This window comes from Callospermophilus lateralis, chromosome 3 (assembly GCF_048772815.1).
Source record: "Callospermophilus lateralis isolate mCalLat2 chromosome 3, mCalLat2.hap1, whole genome shotgun sequence".
Lineage (NCBI taxonomy): Eukaryota > Metazoa > Chordata > Mammalia > Rodentia > Sciuridae > Callospermophilus > Callospermophilus lateralis.
Window position 1 is genome coordinate 140,740,295 of NC_135307.1, and position 24,292 is coordinate 140,764,586.

Consider the following 24,292-nt stretch of genomic DNA (forward strand, 5'->3'; position numbering starts at 1 on the left):
CTGTTTAGTTCATTGAATTTCTAACTGTAATCATTATAGTTTTCATTTTTCAGTGCTTCTTGGTCATTTTTCATTCCCTAGTTTGACTTTTACCATATTGAATATTTAATTTAATATATTGGTTTGGATCTCTACCTGCAGTATTTTACTTTGGAATTTGCTGTCTGCTGTTGCTCCTCTAATTGTGCCATGTTTTTTGCATATTTAACTGTGAATTCATATTCTTTGGATTTTTATGTGAGAAGTACTGAAATATCTGGGTTGATATTGCATATCTCTAAGGAAGATTATTATTAGATACCAGAGATTGAAGGGAGGGACACCTAACCACTGAGCCACATCCCCAGCCCTTTTTATTTTGAGACAGACTTCCCCCAAGTTGCTGAGGGTGGCTTTGAATTTGCAATCTTCTTGCTTTAGCCTCCCAAGCCACTGGGATTACAGGTATGCACCACCATGCTGGGCACAGGATTATTATTTCTTGAGTGACCTTGGGATATTATCAACATGGGATCATTTTATCTTCCTTAAATTTTATACTTGAAGCTTTTCAGTCTACACTGGTAGCATAATCTTAGATGGCAACTCTTTCTAGCTTGTGCTAAAGTGACAACAGGCATAGTTCTCTATGTCTACTCATGGATAGTTTCTTTTCTTCCCTTCCTTCCATTCATTCTTTCACTCACACTCATCTTTACCCTGCATACATCAACTTTATTCAATGGTTCCCAATTCAATTCTTTTTTTTTTTTTTTTTGAGGATATTCTAGGCTTTACCTCCTGTGCCCCATGCACTATGCTGGTAACAGAAGCTCAAAATCCCAATATTTGGCAGAAATTATTAGAGTGAAAACTGACTTTGAAACTTCATTACCTCAGAGTTCTTACAATTTTATTTTTTATTCTATTTTCTTATTTTCATATTTGTGTAATGATGGCTATTTATCTCGTATTTTTAAAGGTGTATTGCTAGGAGGGGAAACATGTATGTCTAAAAAGTAATTTTCTAGATGTGGAAAACAGCAGAAAGCATGATTTTTAGTTAAAAATCAATTTGGTTGTTTTATTAATGAACTTCATTTTTTATTGACAAAATAAGTAATATTACATATTGTGTAGCTTTTATAATTTTCCATTTTCAGAATGTTACCTTGTTACCTGATATAATCCGTTTTCATATTCTTCACTTTTGTGCAGTAACAAAAAAATGAGGGCAGTGGACAGTTCTTGAATACCTACTAAGTGCCAGATATTGTTTTACATGCTTTCTATTTATTAAGTCATTGATCTCCTCAACATCTCCACAAGAGGATGGGAAGATGCTATTCTCATCCTACAAATGGGAGAAGTAAAGCACAGAGAAGTTGAGTACATTGCTTGTGGTTATGCTTACAGTTCATGAGCGTTAGAACAGATTTTCAAATTATAAACTATCAGGTTAATAAATAATCTTCAGAGGTGACTAAAGAGCCGCAGATTTATATCAGGATCTGCTAGTCATATTTTTACTTTTTAAAAATGCAAAAAAGTGCCAAGCTTAATATTTATTTTTTGTACATCCATTATAAAAATCAACCAAGTCTCCCATTCTACCTTCTTCTTTCTCTCCCCCAACCCCATCATATTTAGCAACTGTTAACTGGAATTGGTTAACTTGGAGTAAATCCTCAGATTCTCTTTCAGTATGATAAACTTATACATGTGATACTTGTATATATTTAGTAATGATTATATGATCATTATATGCACATTTATTTCTGCATTTGTTTTCCACTTTTCTAGTTTTGAGCCTTTATGGTAGAATGTGGAAATCATATCAGTTTTTAGAATTTGTGTAGTATTTTATCGATTATTTTTCTTTATATATTTCTAGAGATTCCCCCCTTAATGATAATGAGGTTCCCAGTTTGTATGTGTTATAAACCAGACTGGAGCAGACATTCATGTACTGCCTCTGTGGCCTTTGGCAAAGATGACTGCAAGTTAAATTCCTTAGAACACATACTACAAATTTGCCATCCAAAATGTTCTACTCTAGAAGAGAGAGGTCAGAAATGCTTCAACATATATGTGGAAATTCAATTCAGGATCTGCTACTCATGTTTTTACTTTTTAAAAATGCAAAAAAGTGCCTAGCTTAATATTTATTTTTTGTACATCCATTATAAAAATCAACCAAGTCTATGACAAGTAACAAAGATGTCATATTCAAGGAGTATGGGAAACAGTGATTTTTATAAATGGTTCCATTACTGTACTAAACTCAGGAAGGTATCTTCTAAGTCTGACCAAATACAGGAATGGAAAAGGAAAATCAGTGTTAAGTTTGGTAATATTTTAATTTATAATAAGGACAAAGCCTCTAACTGGAAAAATATGATAACAAACATGAGAAAGGACCAATTTCTTTACCATCCAAAGACATATTTTAAAACACTTATGACAAAGTCAAGCAAAACGGCTTCAGGGAAAATTCACAAATAGTAATTGCCTTTGCATCCCCCCCCTTTTTTTTTTGAGATTTTATAATGTGCCAAATACTGAACTAACTATTGAAATGCAAATTCTTATTTAATTCTAACAAAATTTATGACATAGGTGTTATTGTTTCTATTTTGCACAGAGGAAATTATAGTTCAGATTGATGTAGTCACTTTCTCAAAGTTGCTCAGCTTGTAAACTCCTTTTTTTTAGATGCTTTTATATACTGTGATGCTGAGCAAGGAAATAACTTATTTCTTAATAACTTCTACTATAAAAATCATCAACAAGCATATTAAAAGTTGTTCAAATCTACTTATAATTTAAGGGAAAAAATAAATGCATACACAAATATTATCTCCATGGGCAAAGATGAAACACTGATAATAGTCTTAAGAGTATGAGGTACCTAATTCGATACTGTTGATGGAATTTTGTTTATATACAAATTAGCCTCTCAGTGTGCTCATCTGTAAAATGGGGATAATACTTACTTAGCAAAATTAGTACGAGCATTGCAGTTTAAATATATGTTCAATACTAGCACAAATTAAATGCCTGGTAACTATTAACATGCTACTTCCTCCAAAATTGCCCAAATTCTTGCCTCAACTCATACAAAAGACAACAGAAGAAACCTCTTGGTATTTTTAGAACAAGGCAAAGAGTAAACATGTAAATTTGTATGGGAAGATGAAGATTAGTAAGAAGAACTACTCTAGGTATCCTAAGTAGGGCTCTATTTTTAGGACTACTCAAGAATCTTTACATTACATGGAATTCCACATCCCAAGGTCTAGGTCTTCAAGACCAAACAAGCCATGCATGTAATCAAAGGATCAAAGAGCCCCATGAAAATATTGTATGGTAAAATCATACCTATGATTAGTGGTGTGATGGTTTGTAGCCAAAGCCCCCCACCCATTTGAGAGCACCTTATTTCTGTCTTTTAGAATAAATGAGCTTGGAAGTTCTAAATAGAAGATATTAGAAAATGCAGAAGCATGAAAGCACCGTAGTAATCTTTTTAAATATTTACAACTATGTATTTCATTGATAGAAATATTGATTTGAAAGTAACTCCACCAAAGCTTTGAAGATTTCCATGCATAGAGCCATCTTGGCAGTATCACAGTTTTTAAATCACTGAGATTTGTGATAGGTTTGCATCCCTGCGGACAAAATGCCTGACAGAAACACTTTAGGTGAGGGAAAGGTATATTCAGGCTTACTGTTTCAGAGGCTCAGTCCACGGTAGCCAACTCCATTGCTCTGGACCTGAGGTGAGGCAGATCACCATGGCAGAAGAGCATGGTGGAAGGAGGAAAGCTTCTAAACTCAAGGAGGCCAGAAAGCAGAGAGAGCAGCAGCCAGGAAAACAAGAAATATAATCCCCAAGGGCATGCCCCCAGCTACCTACTTCCTCTGGGCACATCCTACTGCCTGGAGTAGTCTTTTCAAATTATTAGTTCATCAAATGAATTACTCCACTAAAGAGGTAACAGCTTTCATAATCTAATCATTTTACCTTCAAACATTTTGGCATTAACACAGTGTGATGTTTTAATATGTATCTACAAGTATTTAATAAAAAAATTTAAGTAGACATTTTATACAACTGAGCATGAAATACATATGACAAGGTAACTCCAGAAGTTGTTGAGCCTCAAAGGAAATAAAATTTATGTGGTTTGTCTACAGCACGTTTAACTGGACGGTCCCGTTCCTTTCATTCCTGGCCTGTTTGATTCTGGCCGTAGCCACCATCACTTTGTACTTCATTCCACTGCGCTACATCATTTTAATCTGGGGTAAGTTTGACATGGTCCTTTTGCTAGCAATCAATTTCAGGTAAGAACCAATTACTCATTTTTAAAGTGTGACTATAAACTTTAAATGTGCTCTTGCTGGCAATTAAACATGAGATTAAGGAAAGCCTTTGAGGAACAAACACTTCCAGGACCTCCCTGGAAAGGCCAGTGGAGTGAATGATCAGCATGGATATTTATAGACCCCTTGCATAATTGTGATCAAATAAAAATGTGATAGTGCATGCTATTTCCCTTTGGGATTTGCCAGTCATAAATCTCCTTGAATAATATATTGCTGTGGCCCAGTAATTTTCTGGAAACACTGTGGTTCAAACAGGGAGCACACACCTGCATCTTGCCCTTTATATAATGTCAAAGTAGATCTGATCACTGCCAGGTTGCTCCTGACACTTCGTCTCTAGTGGACTTAAATCCAGAAGGAGTGGGGGTGAGTGGGGGTGAAGGAGAGAACATTCTGTGAGTATCTATCAGTTCCTTAAAAAAAAAAAAAAAGAAGAGGAAGCTGTTGTTTACCAGGGGAAATGGGATGCTTAAAAAGTTTAGCTGCTTTAAAAAAGGAGAAACAAAAACATAAAAATATCAAACTTGAAATAAATTTCCTGACTTCATACTCATGAAGCTTTGTGGATCTTTGTGTTTGTTGCTGGGTGGCCCCTGCTTGGTGTAAGGAGAATGCACTGCACTAAATGACTGGGGACTTGGCAGCCTTTGTCTTGTGACTGTTGCTGAGCTCTCCTCCCTCATTACTTGCAGGGAGCTTCCTATGTCAGGATGTTCAGGGAAGTCATAAAATTGAGAGTCTGTGGTGAGATGCACTCATCTTTATGCATGGACAGAGAGCCTGGAAATGCTGGATTAAAGCTGCAACTTTTCTAGAACCATTACAAGAATCCCTAAAAGGGATTTTACCTAAAAGGTAGAACCCTGTACACAAGGAAAGCCAAAGGTGGACATTCAGAAATGGGAAGAGTCATGGGAAAAATAGAACTCATAAAATTACTAGAACTAACTAGAAGGATTTTGAGAACATAACCCAATCATTCTCTACAGTATTTAGAGCTGAAAAATCTTATCTAAAGAAGCCTCTGACCTTGTTGCAAGACTAGGAAGAGAAAAGAAAAAAACATATTCTAACCCTCTCCTGAGGGGTAGGAATTAACACTTGGTTCTCTGCTGTTGCTTCAGACAATGTGCCTCCTTGCAAGCTCTCTTGTTGCAAGGTGGGAAAAGTCCTCACATGCACAGGTTTGTTTTACATTGCAACAATGCTAGCACTTTGGTCATTAGGAAAGAGCATGGGCCTCTCTAATGGCTCATTGATTGAGGCAGGTTTTTTTTTTTTTTAAATATTCCCATGAGTACTTTATATGCTAAATATTATCTATGTAGACTGGATAATCTTATTCTTTCACAGTTGTTTGTGTGTGTGTGTGTGTGTGTGTGTGTGTGTGTGTGTGTGTTTCCAATTCCTGACCACATTTACAATTTATACCTTCATAGAGCTGTCTGTCCCTAACCACGTGTGATTCAAAATTACAGTTCTTTGACTACTGTTTTGTTCAAGCAGCTTATCTAATTTGAATGCCATGGTCTGCTGTTAAACACTAGTACATACATGATTTATTTATAGAGCTCCTTTCCTCCACAAAGGCGACTAATACAGTCATCCCTGATTCCAGAACCTCCTGTGGATACTAAAATCTACAGATGTTCAAGTCCTCTATTTTCACAGTATTTTCACATAATCTATACCTATCCTCCCCTGTATTTTACTTATAATACTTAATACACTGTAAACTCAGTGTAAATAGTTGTTATGCTGTATTGTTTAGGGAGTAATGACAAGAAATCTCTGCATACATTCATTACAGAAGTTAAGTTTTTTTTCCCCAAGTATTTTTGATCCAAATGTACAACCCAGAGACACAGAGGGCCAACAGTACCATTTCCTCCTTTGTCAATGTTAGGATTCTAACCGCTCTATTTACCTAAATCACTTTGACTTCCTCCAAGATATTGGCAGCTTTCCAACAACTCTTTGCATCTACTTAGTGAAACGTTTCTCTATTTCTTGTTCAGTTTATGGATGAAACTATTAAACAGCACAGACTTTATCATTCTCTCGCAAGCCAGCAGTAACCCTTTGAGCTTTACCCTCTGGAGATTTGGTTCCACCTTCTATACTGGAATTCATAGTTTACTGATGAGCATACTAAAGACTGAGTGGACAAATGTCTTGACAATTAATCCATGATTTCATCATGTAAGACTTGCCTTTCCATCCTGGAATATATTCTGCAGTTGCATTAAAACTTATTCATTTTCAAGGCAAGGTAGTTACTAGCTACTGTAGGTCCAGTAGAATGTTTTGCATATCTTTTATATGATTCTGTCCCCTGCAGATGCTTTCTCGCATGAGAAAAGATATATGTCAAATTTATAATGATCCTTTAAGAATGTCTCCTGGACCATATGAAGTTACTTATTTTTATGGAGTCTTCAACATATGAATAAAAGCCTAGCATTTTGCTAGATATTCATGTTCTATACCTGGAAATAATGTTTTGGTATAACTATTTTTAAAATCAATTATTTGACATAAGCATATGAAAATATTCCTGGACTCCAATTTACTGTAACGTTTGGATGGGTGAAACACGTTTTTTCCCTCTTTAATGATTTTCCCCCTCTTTATGATTCTTGATGCAGCAACATAGATATAAATCTTTAGTAAGCAGTCAAAAAATCCTTTGAGTGCATGAGTCTCAGCCTCCACACATGCACTCTCCATAGGTGACTCTTTCTTGAGCCCACCACTTCTCTTGTGTGGAACTGTGATTTTTATAAATTGAGAAGTAGATTTCAAGAGGGATATCTGAAGTTTTCTGTAGAAAAATATCTACTGGAGTTTAGTCACTTGATATATATCCAGATGGTAAAGTATCTTTAAAAAAATTTTTTTTTAATTTGTTTTAGTTATACATGACTATAGAATGCATTTAGGCACTCTGATATATCATACACAAATGGGGTTTAATTTTTTATTTTTCTGATTGTACGTGTTGTAGAATCACATCAGTCATGCAGTCCTAAGATTTGATTGCATTCATGTTTTCTGTTGAAGAGTTTTCCAATATTCTTTATGTTTTTCATCACAGATCCTAGCTATAGCTTCCCAATCTTGGACTCTACTTTTCAGTTTGGGGCGTTTTTGCAAGGGGGAGCCAGGATTTAACTTTGTATCTCTAGTTGATAGCACCACAGCTCTCGTATGAAAGGTGCTCAGGGTTTGAAAAATGAGTAAGCAAGGATCCTGTATAGACCCCAAGGGATCACACTGAAGAGTTACGTGCCCATTCCTTATAGAAGTTTCTGAAAACCTCTTATTCTGTTTTGAGTGCTTATTTTCAAGTTTTTGAGTATAAGGCAGTCATGAGATTTTCCATATCCTCTTTCCCCACATTTATTTATTTATTCATTTATTTATTTATTTTTACATTGAAGCCCTCCTTCCACTCTACTCATCTATTTATTCTGTGCTCCAGCACCATTGAATGATAGTCTCTTTCCCAAATGCTATCCTTTGGGACTTAGATCTCACTTGTTTTATCATAGCAAAAAAAAAAAAAAAAAAAAAAAGTTTTGCTTTTTTGTTGTTGTTTTTTTAACAGCAGATAGACCTCTCTATGTGTATCATTTAGGTTGAAATTTAAATTTACATCTAGTATCCTACTAGATGATGCCACACATTCAGATTTTTTTTGTGATCATGCGCATGATAGTATGAAAACTCTTCCCTACGGACCTTCTTTGGCTTCCTAGCTTATTAATACCCACAGTAATGATTGCAGCCCCTCCACTGATGTGGAATTCCAGAATTCTTTCACATATCTTATCCAGCATGATTCTACTATCAACCCTAGACATTACATAGGGCAGTTTTTTTCATTAAAATTTCATGAGAAGTTTAGAGGTTGGCCTTGGTTCAGTTCTAATGCAGAGGAGGGTTAAGTGATTTGCCTGAAATCACACAGTTAATGTATCATGTAGCTGAAACTGAGGCCCAGGGATTCTTGCACCATCACCTTTGTTGTGATCCCTCATTGGCCCTTAAAAATGACCAAGAAGTCCGTGATCTCCCGTTGGCCCTGGATCTCACATAATAAATAGTGTGTTGGAATTACTGTATTAGTCAAACCTGGGATACCTTTAAAAAATAAGGTGTGCTTTTGAAGCATGCAATCTGAATGCCTTGTAATTTTTATTCTAACTTTTTCAAACGTAGACAGTCTCAGTGCATTGTGGACTACTTCGGCCTTTATCGGTGCATTTGAGCTACTGTGCAGGTTTATAATCTTCTCAGTGGCTGAGAATGCCGTGTTTTGATCGGCTGTGATATTATCCCTGCCTTGCTGTTCATTGTAAAGACTCCAGATGCGCACACTATATATAATTAACAATAGAAGATATATCTTTTCTCAATACGTCTTTGTCTCCCTTCATCATTTTGCCTTGTCTGTTTTCTTTTGCCAAAAAGCCCATGCTACAATTAAATGTCTTTAGAATAACACAGTGAGAGTATTTTAGTTTAAAGGAACACTGGGGGAAATTTTAGTTAGAAACATGAAGCTTGCTGTGGGGGTAGAGGGAAGAAAGGCAAAGTGCAGCTTTGACTTGAGGAAAAGGGAATCATTTGCTGGGAACCTTCCCTAGCCCAGCCACCAAGCTACCATTTTACTCATGAACAATGGCTGGCCCCCATTTGCAAAGCAGATGTAAATCTGACCCCCCAAAGAATGGACTGGAGGTTGGCATTGTGTCAGGTATAATGCCATGCAGGAAGTCCAGTCCTGAGATGAAAGCAAAGTAATATTTAATGAACAAAGAAAAACATCAAACCCTTTTATGTGTTGGGGGACTGTTGAACTTGGCTTCTGAGTAGGAGCCATTCAGAGCACAACTAAGCTAAGAATCCATTCAGCGGTCATTGGGACTGACAGGCCTTCAGATATGATCCTTGTTAAACAAGCACCCTGTGGCAAAACTTCAGAAGGCCACCTAGTCTTTCTGCTTCTAACACTCAACATAAAAAAAAGGGTTGACATTTTGGTGAAAAGACTACAGATTGTGAGCTCTGGGTACATGCAAAGTAGCCCCAAGGAGCACAGTGGAAGACAAAAGGTGGTGGAGAGGACCTCTTCGCTAAAGAGGAAACCATGGGCAGAGTGTGTCCTGGGCAGATACAGGAACCAAAAGTGCTGCCACCAAAGGTGGGTGCTCTACAGTGGACTCACAACTTAAATGTTGAACCCCACTGTAATAACCATCGTCCCCATCCTAAATTAGCACATACTCCATTGTCCAGACAAACCCACTCTCCAGTGTTACAGTCCCCAAATTAAGTTAGCAACCATAGTAAGATAATTTTCCAATAATAACTTTTCACAGTTTCCTGCAGCATCAAAGTACAATCAACATGTCAAGTTCTGTTCTGCTGTGAGAGAAGAGAATCCTGTGAAAATGACTTGGAGGTGGGGGGAGAGAGATTGCCGCAGTTTCTTTCTAACAACAAGAAAGTCCCGCCCTCCACCTCCCACAGCTACACCGGGGTCCCGAGCCTCCAAGTAGGGGCTTGTTTTGGCTAATGAAGGCCTTTTCCCATCTGGGACATTTGTTTTCATAGCAAAGGAGGCTGTTAATCAGTATATTCCAAAAAAGCCAATGAGCTCTCCAGTTTTAGTGCTTGTTTCTGCTGCCCTGCTGCTGGGACTGTAATGGGATTTTCACAGCTGAAGAAGGAAGAGCCCCTCTTCCCCCGCCCCCTCCACCTTCTTCCAGGAAAAGGCATTTGTGAATGATTCCACATGACAGCAACATGTGCATGACTTGAAGTCTAGTAATTGTTTTCACACTAATTTTTACTTGTGAATACCCCTCCACACACACCCAAGTCAGGCAAGATTTTTAAAAATAAGGATGTAGGTAGACAGAAAGACAAAAAGCTCTCTGGTGTTTCTATTTTTTTCAGGCATAAATAAATTTACCAAGAAGCTCCGAAATCCCTTTGCCATCGACAATAATGAGCTACTAGACTTCCTCTCCAGGGTTCCTTCCGACGTTCAAAAGGTATGTAATGAGTGCTCACCAACAACAGGGGCTCCAACACTGAGTTCTAGCCAGCCCCAGAGCTAAAGGACCAGGAGACTCTGCTTATGTGAGTAATTGAGATAAGGAATCTGAAAAGCCCTAAAGAGGCCTGGCTTGCAGGGAGGTGGTATTAAAAAAAAAAAAAAAAAAAAAAAAAAGGCAGCTTTGTCCAAAGCATGAGATGATTGGGGGAAATTATCCTGAAAAAGAGCTACTAAAGAATGATCTGGAACTCATACCGCGCAGCTGCAGTGTGCTGATGCTTGGCCCTTTTTGATTGCTTACCTCCCTAAAGAGGACAAGATGGGCTCAGTAAGTGCAATTGCAGGAGATCCAAACCTGAGGAGTGATACTTATTTTCTTCCTTTTTCCGGATGGCAGGCATTTATAGGGAATAGGGAACAAGAGGATTATTCTTTTTATTCTTGTTTGCCCTGATTATCTCCTGGGCCTCCTTTCTATCCCCTTTCCTGTAAAGACTTAAAGATGGTAAGGGCAAATCCCCCACTTACTTTGCTACATGGAGAGGAAGAGACGGCATGAGATAATTTCAGATCAATCACAGGTATTATTCACAGGTAATGGTCACTTAATCCAGCAGCGTCTCATTTCTGTGGATGCTCGGAGATTAATGAAGACAACAATAAGAGAAAGTCCCGAAGAATAGCTCAACGTGGGTCCCTGCAGATTAGCCTGGTATAAATCCCGAGGAAGGAAGGCAGGCAGCAATTTCACTAATGAAGAATAGGTTGATGGGGAGACATTGGATGAAATATCATCGAAGATAACAATATTGTGTTATCTGAGAGAATCCCAAATCAAGTATCAGTTTTCACCATTGGGCCACTGTGATGTAGTTGTTCCCCAGCATCTGAGTGGATCATGGAGAAATAGGGCTTAAAGGTCTTAGAGTTCCTTTCCCCTTCATTTCAAGTTCTGGAGATTAAAATTGACTATTTTTTTCTTTAATCTTCACTTTATAACCGTTAAAGAGTAAATTCATCTTCCTAGAATGTATTTTAACATTTAAATTATATAATTAAAAAATAACCTTGCTTGTGTTTTGCACTGAAGACTGACAGGTATGTCATTCTCTGCTCCCCTAACTAAACCTTTACAAAACACTGGAAGAAAACGGTGGTTTTGTTGTTGTTGTTTTGTTTTGTTTTTCTTTTATCTGTTTTTGGCAAAGTATAGACTAACCTGTGATTGGGCCTCATGTCCTTGGGGAGATTAGCACAAATGCTAAAAATAGTGAACACATGTGGTCTGTAATACAATAGCTTAAATAAAGGCATTCCACCAGCAGCCTATCAAAGCTCACACACCAAAGCAATATATTTGCACTGTACCATCACTTGGGTCGCAGTGTGAGTTCATACACTATCCTTGAAGAATAGCAATTTCCATCAAGCCCCCAAGGGTTGTCTGTGCATAGTCCAAGCAACAGCTCTGAGCAGTCATCCAGTTGGAGTTGGCATGAACACAGAGACATACAACAAAAGAGCATCTGAGAAGGACACGCAGCATGCTAGTAAGATCCTCCCCATCTCACCAAGGGCAGTGTCTAATAACACCTTGACAGTGTGTCCCTGGGGAATCACCAAGCACTCATATTTATCACAGATGTTTTAGCCATTATATTGTAAATGAAATTAATTTTTAAGAGAAATCTGTAATAAAATCTGGTACCCAGTATCAATTTCAGCATTTTTCCCGTTAGACAAAATAAATGTCCATAATTGGCTGCGATTTTTTCCCCAAGATTTTAGATAGTTTTAAATGAATAATTCTAAGTTGCTATATCATATACTAAGATAAACATTCCCAAGAGGCAGTTATTAAACTTACTTATGGTTGAGAACTGACGCGCACAAAATTAAGATCATCTAGCAGTGCCCAGAGCAGGTAGAAACCCATGCATCTCATTAGAAAAATCTGCTTTTAATATTTTGGTTTCAAGAAATGATGCATGACTTCTCAAATCCTTCCTGCAATTAATCCCTCCATGTTCCTGTGTTTAGAAAATGATTCATTACCTTTGAACCTTCCTTCCTTTGCCTTGGTTTGTCCTTGGGGAGCCATTAACACACTCTGTGGTGAGCTAGGGTTACCTAACTGCCAGCAACGTCTGTTTGTTTTCACAGGTGCAGTATGCGGAATTGAAACTCTGTGGCAGTGGCAGCCCCCTTCGGAAGAAGCGCAGCGCTCTCTAAGATGCACACAGACTTTTGACTCTAGCATCCTATATTGTGCACTCGGTCAGACCAATGTCACGGCTATTTCAGTGGTCCTCTGGGACCTGAAGTGTGTGCCAGGTGGAGACCATGATATATGCTCTTCTCTTCTTCATGTGCACAGATGCTGACACTCCCGTGCCCACCCCTCCACATGGGGTGTTCTATCATTTGCATAGTTGTCCATCCCAGCAAAAGAAACCAGTTCTGAGATTATGAAAGACACATCCATTCTCAAATAGGAGTTGAAGCAAGGCTCCCATGGATCTGAAGTCCCTCCTTAAGACCAACCAAGAGACCACTTGGATTTGAGAGTGACAGACTGGTTTTCACACCTTCAACAGATTCTGAGATTCAGTTACTTCTACTTCCCACCCCCACCCTCCTTTCAGATTATCATTCATGCAAGTTTCATCTGAATTAAGTCTATGGTAGCTATCTATTCAAATAATGTATATTACAAAAAGATTTTATAATAATTAACATAGTTACACCCAAATCTTTAGCAGTCACTACCGTGAACTTGTAAATTTTGGTAACCCCTTGGTGCTGGATACCAGCCTACATTATGGTCCATTGCTGGCAATGGATGCCCCAGGAGGTCCCAAGGGACCACTCTTTGGAAGAATTAGGGTTTTCTGAAAGTATTTGGCTGCCTTAAAAAGCCATTTCTTCTCACTTTATTTATTTCCAAATAAAATGTCAATAGCTGGCTTCTGAAAGACAGGGTTTAGGTGATGAATAAATGAATTCTGAGTATTTAAAAATATGAAGAGAAAAACTAATCAATCAGGGTGTTCCCTAAATATAATCATTTCATTTCCTCAAATGTTTTGAACAGAAAGTTAGAGTATTTTGATGGTCCAAATTTATCTTTGGTTCCCCTTCTGGTAAAAATAAGCTATCGGCCATGAAAATTTTAGAACCCTGTTCCTAGAATGTAGCACCCCAAAGTCCTCTTTTGATGGCATTTGATTCCTGCATACCCCACAATTCCTCAGTAATCCCCTGAAAAATCTTGATTTTGTGCATATATAAAATATATGCAAATCTTTCTGTTCAAATAATATTTAAAGAATGTATTTTATTGACACATACTTTGTATGTGCAATTTTATATATGTATATGTATTGTAAAGTAAAGTTGAGGTAAAAAGACCTAATTTAATAGTGAGTTTACTATGTTTTTTTTTTTGTTTGTTTCTGGGTTGTAATTTAATAATCTCAAACAAAATGTTTATGAAAAATGCCAAAGACTCTAAACCTTATCATCTTGTGTCTGTTTTTCTTCATATTGTATCTTCCTGGGTTTCTTTCTGGCTGAGCCAGATTTCTGCATGATTTGATTTACTTCAAGTTAATGAAGCTGGCTGGAAAAGAGCCTTGCAGAAATTATAAAAGCCCCAGTAAATCTCTTAGTTGTACATACAATAGATACCCAAGAACCTCTTTTGTTAAACCGGTTACTCAATCTTCTGTGTAAACAATGCCTCATTGTCTTGCTCCCAACTATCATCCAGTTTATCATAGTCTGTCATTTTGTAACGACCTAAGTCAGACATTTTTAAGCAGACATGTGAGATCTGATCAGTCATTTCAATGAAAACTTTCAGCAGCAAAATAACCCCTTATTTATTTAAAAGTGGAACCAATGCTTTATTGTTGTTCTTTTGCTATACAATTTCAAAATGAAACAATTTTCCCTACAAGAAGGCATCATTAGATGCCTTAAACATTTTTCCTCTCTAGCCTGACTGGAATTCTCAGCCTTAAGTTTAGGACACAAACATTAGCTGAGATATAAGATCAGGACCAAATCAACCTTTAATAGATTGTATATGGAAAACATTGCTAATTGATTAAATAGATACTGATTGTTAAAAAAAAAATCAATGTTAGTTATAGGTGAAATGTTAATATTGATGCAATGACAGGAATCCCTGATATCCTTGGGGGAAGTTCTAGGACTCTTAGTGGGTGCTTGACACCTCAGATAATACCAGCCCCTAAAATTTAATGCCTTAAATAAGCACTTATCATACCCTCTGGTCATAATTTTTGCAGATTGATGTGTGACAGCAAAACTAACATGAATTTTTTTCTTCTAAAATTTCATGTATAAAAATTCATTTTTATCCTAGATCTTAGCAACCTCAGCATAAGATTTTTTTTTTTTTTTTTTACTTATCAAATTGAAAACTTGCATATTTTCACTCAAAGGAAGTACTTTCTGGCACATCCAAATTCCCAGCATTATTACTCCTCGGCTTTGGAGCCAGTATTAAGGGTTCCACGAACACAAGCCCTGCAGTACTTACAGTCAGTCTGATAACTGAAATGGGCACTAAGTGACTGACAGCATATACGGGATGGACCCAAGGACAAAAGGATGATTCACATCATAGGCAGAATGGAGCACAATGGCATAAGGTATTGTTACGTTATTTGGAGTGCTTTGACATTTGAATGTGTAGTTTTGTTCCTTCTGGAGTTTTATATTTAATAATTTTGAAGCATGGTTCACCAGGGGCAACTGAAACCACTGAAAGTGAAATTGAGGGTAAGGAAGAACTATCAGAAGTTTAAGAACAATTCTAGAATAAGTGATCATGCCCACTAGGGTCTCTCTTCTTCTGAAACCATTATTGCCATCATGGGAGCCTCACCCTCATGGATGGGCCTCATCTCATCCTAATTTCCTGCCCAAGTCCCCATCTCAATACCAGGTGAGGATTAAGTCTCCAATAAGTAAATTCTGGAGGATGCACCAAACCATAGAAAAATTATGCTGGCATTTGCCAGATTCTGCTAGAGTTACCAAAAGGCTTGACTCCCACTGTCTTCTACTGGACCTCGCATCCTGACACCTAAGATATAACATTTCAATCTAAGGAACAACATTTCTAATAGACCAGTTCACAGACAAATTTTCATTGTTCTCTTTCATGTGCTCCTGTTAGAACATAGTTCTAACCTGGACAGATCAGTGTAGTCTATCCTGGAAAATGTATTTCTTGCTTTAAATAGGAAGTTTACCTTGTGCAATATTATTTATAATCCCTGGCAATGTTAATTACCAACTTCTAAATTAAACTATGTCTTATATTCAGACTTCTTACCTTCATGTTAATAGAAATATCTGCGGACAGTAAAACAATCTTTACATTCTTTGTTTCCTTGTACCGTTATTTAATAAACATTGATTAACACTGATAATGCACCTGAATGAAACAGACAATGTTCCCCTGGTAGAACCAGATGTTAAATTGATACTTTCAAGCAACAGCATGACATGCTCACACTCCAGTTTCAAGAAAACAATCCTTTTATGTGCAGTGGGTTTATGAGCAAATATGAATGTTCAGAGACATCATAAGGCAATTGTAATGCTCCTGAAAAATTAATGATGTCCTGAACTTTCAAAAACTGGCACAGAAAACAATGAAATCAGGAGTTTAGGAGATATAATGAGCAGAACTTGGCCATTCTTGACTATGAGAAAAGGGAGAGAAGAGTCAAGGATGGCCACTCAATGGATATTCAAGAATGCAAGAATGTTGATATTTTATAGACTTTGATGCCAAGCCTAGGAGATGGTATTGCCTTTCATTGACAAAACTATAGAAACAGCCATGGGAAGAATTTGTGAGCTAGGTTTAGCATTGCATTGAGGTGCCTGAGAATGAAAATTGGTAGAACCACTTTTTGAAAAGTTTGGTAGTATCTATTAAAACTGACATATATGCCCTATACCCTTGCCCCATATGAAGTTCACACTTAAGTATATAAACAACACTTGTGTGTGTGTGTGTGTGTGTGTGTGTGTGTGTGTTTAATGAAAGACATGAATGAATATTCGTAGCCCACTCCCTCTCATTCTCAAACTGAAACTCCTATTCCATTAATATTTGAGTGAATCCACAAACTGCTACTATGAAATGGAATACAATAAAAAAGTGAATGATTAATGCTACCTATAACAATATGGATGAGTGTCAAAAACAATGCTGAACTGGATACTCCAGCACAAATTGATACAATGTATAATTTCATTGACATCAAGTTTGAAAACAGACAAAATGTTATCTCCAGTTCTAGAATTGAGGATGCTTGGAGAGCAGTGACTAAATGAGGTCAAAATCAGACTCCTGGGATGATGCCAACATTGTGTTGTTTTAGGTCTAGATTCCAGTTACATGAGCTTGGTCAACTGCTAAAAATTTGTTGAGCTATGAACTTATTATCTGTGTAATTTCTGCATGTTCACTGAGAAGAAAAAAACTAAAGTATGACAATTTTATTCCTATTTTACAGTTAAAAAAATGGAGGCCAAACACTTAAGTATTTTAAAGAAAGAGCCAGTCACATTTTTAACATTTTAAATGTGTTATCATAAACCAATTTAAATGACCACTTAAATTTTGTGTAAGGGCTTGGAGTCATTTTAAACAAACTCAAAGCAGATAGTAGTTGAATATTTAATTCTCATCTTAATACAAATCAATCATTTCAAAATATCTTTATTACCAAGAGTAATAGCTTATTACTCACAAAAGCATTGAAAATTTGCTTTATGTGAGAAAACTGGCCAATATAACCTCAGCATCTGAAATGTTCCAGAAAATATTTTTAAGTTGTATTTATGTTCATTTGGCTAAGCAGCCTGGGACTTCATTTCTCATATAAGTTATTTTTTTTTTCACACATTAAAATTTGTAGAGAAAAAGGTCCTACTGCTTTTTGAATATCTGAGGACAGTTACATAGTTTTTCCCCCATAGGAAGAAATAGATTAGATGAACAGACATACACACACACACACACACACACACACACACACACACACACGCAAATTTTAATTTCATATATTTCCAAAACTTAGTAACTTGACACTGAGTAAGATTCCAAGAATTTCAACTTTCAGGGTAAGTATTCTATGTTTCCCTCTGGCTGCCTTTGCAACCACCAGTTAGAGAAAGTGTTTTGCTGGGACCCCAGTGGCAGTAGCCTGCTCCTGCTCAAGGTTGGAATGTAATACATTCTTCAATCTAGCTTCTCTCTGGAAATATTTTATTATGATGTCCATTTTTAAAAAATGGTTTTTTACTTGTTGATGGACCTTTATTTATTTATATGTTGTGCTAATTGAACCCAATGCCTCACCTACATGAAGCAAGTGCTCTACCACTGAACTACAACCCTATCCTGTTATGTTCTTTATAATTGAGAAATCCTGAGATTTCCCTGTTTTCTTTCCTTTAATTCATTATGGTAATAAATACAAGTTCCTCTTCTCCATGTATTCTCATTTAATAAGACAAATGGGTTAGAAAAGTAAAAACACATGACTCATTTTTGTAACTGCATAATAAACAGGTAACATAACTCTTTTAGTAAGTGTCCACTACATAAATTTTGATCCAAAGAGTGCTAAATACTTTGCACACTTTACATGTTTTTGTTTGTTTTAACCCCGAAAGATCTGAAAAAATTAACAGAAATAGTGCAGTATTCATTGTACTTCAAGAAGATAATTTTTGTTTCTTATTGAAACATGAATCACATTTTATATGTGTATTGGGTTGGATTTATCCAGGATAGAAACGGGGTTTGCTGGACTAGAATCTGGTATAAGGAGTCGAAGACACAATTTCTCTTTGGACTGAGATAAAGTTGGATTACAATGACCACAATGTTATGGTTTGATATGTGGTGTCCCACAAAAGCTCATGTGGAGACAGTGCAAGAACATCTAGAGGAGAAATTATTGGGTTATGAGAGTCTTGACTTAGTGTTTTAATTGCCCTGAGAGGAATTAACTGAGTTTAACCATAGGCAGGTAGGATATGGCTGGAGGAGGTAGTCACTGGGGCTGTGCATTTGGAGCATATATTTTGTCTGTGAGGAGCAGAACCTTCTCTCTGCTTCCTGGCTGTCATGTCCTGAGCTGCTTTCTCCAGCCATGCCAATCTGCCATGATGTTCTGCCTCACCTAAGGCCCAGAGCTATGGATTTGGCTGACCATAGACAAAACCTCTGAAACCATGAGCCAAAATCAACTTTTCCTCCTCTAAATTGTTCTTGTCAGGTCTTTGGTCACAGAGACAAAAAAAAAAAAAAATAACTGAAACATGTCCTCTGTTCATACAAAGTCATAATGTAGGGCATAGTCGAGCCCATAAAGGGAGAGACACAGGCCTATGTTATTTTGACTATCATTTTTGTCCTTGACTGTTTTTATTATCACCCTCTGGTATAGAAATTTTTGATTCCTGGAATTTGGAAGTTCTACCTATCATATGGCTCTAAGGAAAAAGTCTATGATTTTTCTTTCTTCTCTTTCAGATTGTCAATGTATGCTAGTTCACCCCCCCATTTTTAAATTTCCTTAAATGTTTGTATTGTATATTCCTCTCTTCTAAATAATTAGTAAAGATGCTAAAACAGGTCACCATATGACCTTGATTCCTTTGGCTCATGGTCAGACAATCTCTCTTTAACTAGAACTATAGCATTTATTATGATCGCTACCTTAAAATATAAGGGATTTACAACATATCAGTCTTTTTTTTTTAATTAAATTTAAAAGTGGAGCTTTGTGAGACTCCACTGAATCATCTACTTAAATAATACATAGTAGGTCTTTTGGCTATTTCTAGTTAACTGCTTCCCCTACTTTCTGCCTCCACTGTCTATTCCCAAGTTTCAGCTTTATCATTACCACCAGTTTCAGTCACACCGAGCGCTATGATTTTTTGAAGATCGTTCATATTTAAAGCACTTCAAAATCAGTTTTAATCAATTACAAAAATATTTTGCATAGTTAGCCTGGTACAGACTTAAGACGTTGATCTGTGCTCCAGTTTGTTATTTTATGTGAACCATTTCAAAAGAGTTGTGGTTAGAGAGGAGTGGCAGGTTTGAGTACTTTAGAAAGAGACATTTGAACCACAGTGTTTCCTGACTTTTTCCTTCTTACCACCATTTCCTTCAGAATTGATTGGGCTGGTTGAACATACTATGCATATTGGCTACCCCTGTAAAAGATTTCCAAAATGAATAGTGTCTCATTCACCTTAATTAATGCCCCCTCTTCTTCAAATCCTTAGTTTTTAAACGAGATTTAATTCTATGGGAGTATCATAAGTTCAATTCTCATGCAGTCTTAAAACTATCCATTATGTTTTTGACTTTAGTAACTTCAGATCTCTCTTCCAATCTCCTGATGGTCTATAAAATTGTAACTTTATTTTATCCATATTTCATCTACTTATTTTTTTTAACCATTGCACATTCTGTGAGTCAGTGATAGAAACATTTACATGTCTTAAAAGAGGCAATTTAAAAGGGGAGAAAACTCTGTCTGGTCAATCCCAAATTTGGATTATATGGAAATGGAAAACAATTTTTCTCTTCCCAGCTGCCTGCTATTAGTGTCCGGTAGTAATTGGCTTAGAATTAGACGACCACAAAGGCAGGGAGCCAGAAAGCTAAAGGTTCAAGTTCAAGATTTGCTATTTGGCATTAACTTACTGTGTGTCTTGGGCAACTCACTTTTCTTAAGCTCATTCTTTATTTTGAGAATGTAAAGAATAGCATCCAAATTGTGAAGGATTTGAATAAAGAACACTCGGTACATTGGCAGGTACATTGGTTCCCTGCTGTGGCATTACATATATATATACACACAAACATATCCATATATACACACATGTGTTTATGCATACATGTGTATATGCATATATGCATCACAGGTTACATATATAAAACACACACACCATAACTTTGCAGCCTGGAAAATTTTCACAAATTGAATATCCTCACTGCAAATTTTCAGTAGTTGAATATCCAGGACTCAAACCAGGAAATATCACTCCCAGCAGCCCAGGAGTCTCCCCTATGCCCCTTTGTAGTTACTACCTACTATTATCTGAATGTTTCTATCTCCCAAACTTTACATGTTAAACTTCTAACCTCCAAAAGGAGGATATTAAGATGTGAAACTTTTTAGTGTGATGAGTTCGTAAGATCAGAGCCCTCATAAGTGGGATTAATGTTCTTATGAAAGAGGACCAAGAGGGATCCCTTGCCCCTACTGCTATGTTAGAGTAAGAAGAAAGCTATGAGGCAGATGGCTCTCACCAGACAATGAATCTCTCAGTGCCTTGATATTACAACTGCCATCCTCCACAACTGTGAGAGATAAATGGTTATTGTTACTAATGTCAAAAGACCTAGCACAATACACGCTTGTCCTTAGGGGCCAGAAGAAGGTCCCATCCATGTCCTACAGCTCCAGAACTGTGGCTACCGTACTCACACCCAAATATCACCTACACATGCACTGAAGGACTAGGGAAGATCTCCACAGCCCAAGGTCTTGGGACCACTGATGCTAGTGCCAAAAGGTCTGGTACCCCTTGTTCTTTTTCCCAGAGACCTGGAAAAGGTATATTCCATATCCCACAAGTCCACAAAAACAGCTATCAGATTTAGAAGTCCTATAAATGATCACAATTGTTCCACAAAATGTAGGTAAGGTCCTCCTTTTTTCTACAACCTTGAGATCACAATTGCCTGATAACACAGACCACCTGAGGCCAGCCCACAAGACCCAGGGAAGATCCCATTCAATTTTGTGTCTGCTGAAGTATGGATACTGATGCTATAATCACAGATATCTTCTGCATTTATTCTGAGAGTCACGGAGAAGATCTCCTTCATATTCTGTGACTGGCTGCCAGTTCTACAATGCTTAACATCACCTGTACTTGTCCCATGGGACCTGGGGACACTTTTTTCCACACCCTGCACCACAGAGCCTGTTGCAGCTCCCTGTAGAAACCCAGTGCCATCAGTGCTCAATTCTGTGGAGCCTGAGGCATATAAATTTTGAAGATTGAGTCAACTACAAAGTCATCCAACTACCCCCATGAACTGCTGCCATTCAGGCTACTGAGGTATCAGACACTGCTGATGTGAATCAAAGACAAAGAAGTCACATGGGATATGCTTTTGAGTTTCCCTATAACGTAACCTCAAATACTAACCCAAGTGATATCTTATTTCCCAGTCTTTTACTATAAAACACAATTCCTAAAACTGGAAGATGCAAACATTATACCAGATATGCAAGTATCAACTTAAGGACAGAAGAAATGTGAAAGGAAACATGATAACTACAAAGGAGAGTAATAATTCTCCAGAAATAGATCCCAAATTGAAGAAAATCTATGAAAAGCCTGAAAAATTCAAAGTAATGATCCCAAAGAAATATATTAAGTTGAAAGACAATACTGATAAATAATAAGAAGAAATGAGAAAAGCAATTCAGGATTTGAATGAGAAATTCACCAAAAAGAGAAATCATAAAAAAATCAATCAGATATTGTAGAGCTTCAAACTTAAGTGAATAAAAACATAGAGAGCTTTAAAAATAGATAAGAACAAGATAAAAGAATTTCTGAACTTGATAATGGGTTGTTTGAACTAATACAAAATCAAAATAAATAAATGAATAAATAAAAAATAAAAAGAATAAGTGCCTACAAGGCATATGGATACCACAAATAAGCAAACAAATACTCAAACTATGCATTACAGCAATTCCAGAAAATGATGCAAAGGGAAGAAAACATTGAAAACCTATTTCATTAAATAAAAGCCCCAAACTTTTCAAACCCTCATGGAAATTTGTATATCCAGATACAAGGAGCATGAAGAATCCCAACTAGACTCAACCAAATTAAATGAAGAAATTATAATGTTAATAGTACAAGAAAAAGAAAATCCATAACAAAGTAATAGAAAGGTGTCAAACACATTGCCCAATGGAAATACATATTTCTCAGCAGAAACCACAAAGGTCAGAAGAGAATGGAATGTTACATTCAAAATACTGAAACAACAACAATAACAAAAACCTTGCCTACCTGGAATACTATACCTTACAAAATTAACCTTCAGAAACCAAGTAGAAATGTAGCCTTTCCCAGAAAGCTGAAAAGGCACTCATCACCTCCAGAGGAGCCTTACTCAAAATTCTTAACAGAGTCCTACACTAGAAACAAAGGGAAGATAAGTACCATCATGAAAACTTGAATATACAAAAATCACTAGAACCAATTACAGGAAAGAAAAGGAGAATCAAATCATTACATGACGAAAACCAACAAATCACAAAAATAAATAGGAGAGGTGGCAAGGACCAAAAAATATACAAAACAAGCAGAATAAATATGACAGGAAATAAGTCATACCTATCAGTAATAACCTTGTCATAAGACAGACTGGTTTAATGAGAAACTCACTTCACTGATAAAGATACACATGGCCTAAAAGAGAAGGTTTAGGAAGACATACACAAGGGAACAGGAGTAGCTATCTATTCATAACTGATTAAGCAGAATTTAAAACAAACTGTAAAAAGAAACAAAGAATATCATCATATAATGAAAGAAAGGATCAATAAAAGTAAGAAGTTGAGACAACTGTTAATATTATAGCTAACCCACATGGGACCACCCTAATATACAAAGTGAATAGTATTAGATCAAAGATTAGAGAGACTCTAATATATTAACAACTGTGGAATTAAAAACACACTTTCATCAATGAACAGATCACCTGCCCAGAAATCCAACAAAATTGCGTCCAAGTTGACACTATAGAGCAAATGGACCTAACATATTTATAGAAAATTTTATCCAATCAGAGTATAATGCAAGGTTTACTTATGAGCACATGGGATATTCTCTAGGATAGACTATATGTTAGGCCATGAATGTAGTTTCAATAAATTTTAAAAACCTGAAATCATATCATATATCTTCTAGACAAGAGCAGAATAAAACTACAAATCAAAAACAGCAAATGATAACAGCATATCAGAATCTGTGGGATTCAGCAAAATTAGCACTGAGAAGTTTATAGCAATAAATGCATACACACACACACAAAAAAAAATAGAAAGATCTCAAATAAACAATCAAATAAGGTGCTTCAAGGCCTGAGAAAGAAGGAACATTCAAATCAGAAAGTTTTAGGGGGAACTCTAGAAGTTGAAAGCAAAGACCTGGTAAAAGAACTGAATTGACTTAAAAACCTGGTTAAAGAACTGAATTGACTCTCCTAAAAAGATGTACAAGTGGCCAAGTATATGGAAAAAAAAAAAAAGATCAATCTCACCAATCATCAGGAAAATACAAATCATAACTACAATGAGATATCATCTCACCCCTGTTAGAATGGCTATCATCAAAAAGAGAAGGAAAACAACAAATGCTGGTGAGGATGTGGGTAAAAGGGAACTGTTATTCATTGTTGGTGGGAATGTAAATGCATACATTCATTATAGAAAACCACATGTGTTGAGAGCCACAACCAAGTCAGGATGACACCTGGCTTTGCCAGAAGGAGTGGTTGAGAAGTGAACAGTGAGCCATTAAGATGATGATAATTAAGTTAAGCTGTGTATAATTGCTGTGACTGGATGATGCTGGATTGGGGCAGGCTGTGTATTCAGTTGTATATGGACCCCTGCTGTCCAGCAATAGGGCCGCTCCTGCTGCCTCTGGTGCCCGCTACTTTTGAGTTGG

The 24,292-nt window shown here is 36.8% G+C and overlaps 1 protein-coding gene across 4 annotated transcripts in view; it reads left to right on the forward strand.

Moving 5' to 3' along the window:
* Positions 1 to 13,720, forward strand: part of Mctp2 (multiple C2 and transmembrane domain containing 2) — a 160,870-nt gene extending 147,150 nt beyond the window's left edge. For all 4 annotated transcript variants that reach the window (XM_076848831.2, XM_076848832.2, XM_076848833.2 and 1 more), the window contains 3 exons: positions 4,183 to 4,292; positions 10,342 to 10,439; positions 12,608 to 13,720. In XM_076848831.2, the coding sequence (XP_076704946.2) occupies positions 4,183 to 4,292; positions 10,342 to 10,439; positions 12,608 to 12,676 (277 nt within the window). In that variant the 3' untranslated portion in view covers positions 12,677 to 13,720. The remainder of the gene's footprint in view (positions 1 to 4,182; positions 4,293 to 10,341; positions 10,440 to 12,607) is intronic.
* The last annotated feature ends 10,572 nt before the right edge of the window (positions 13,721 to 24,292 follow it).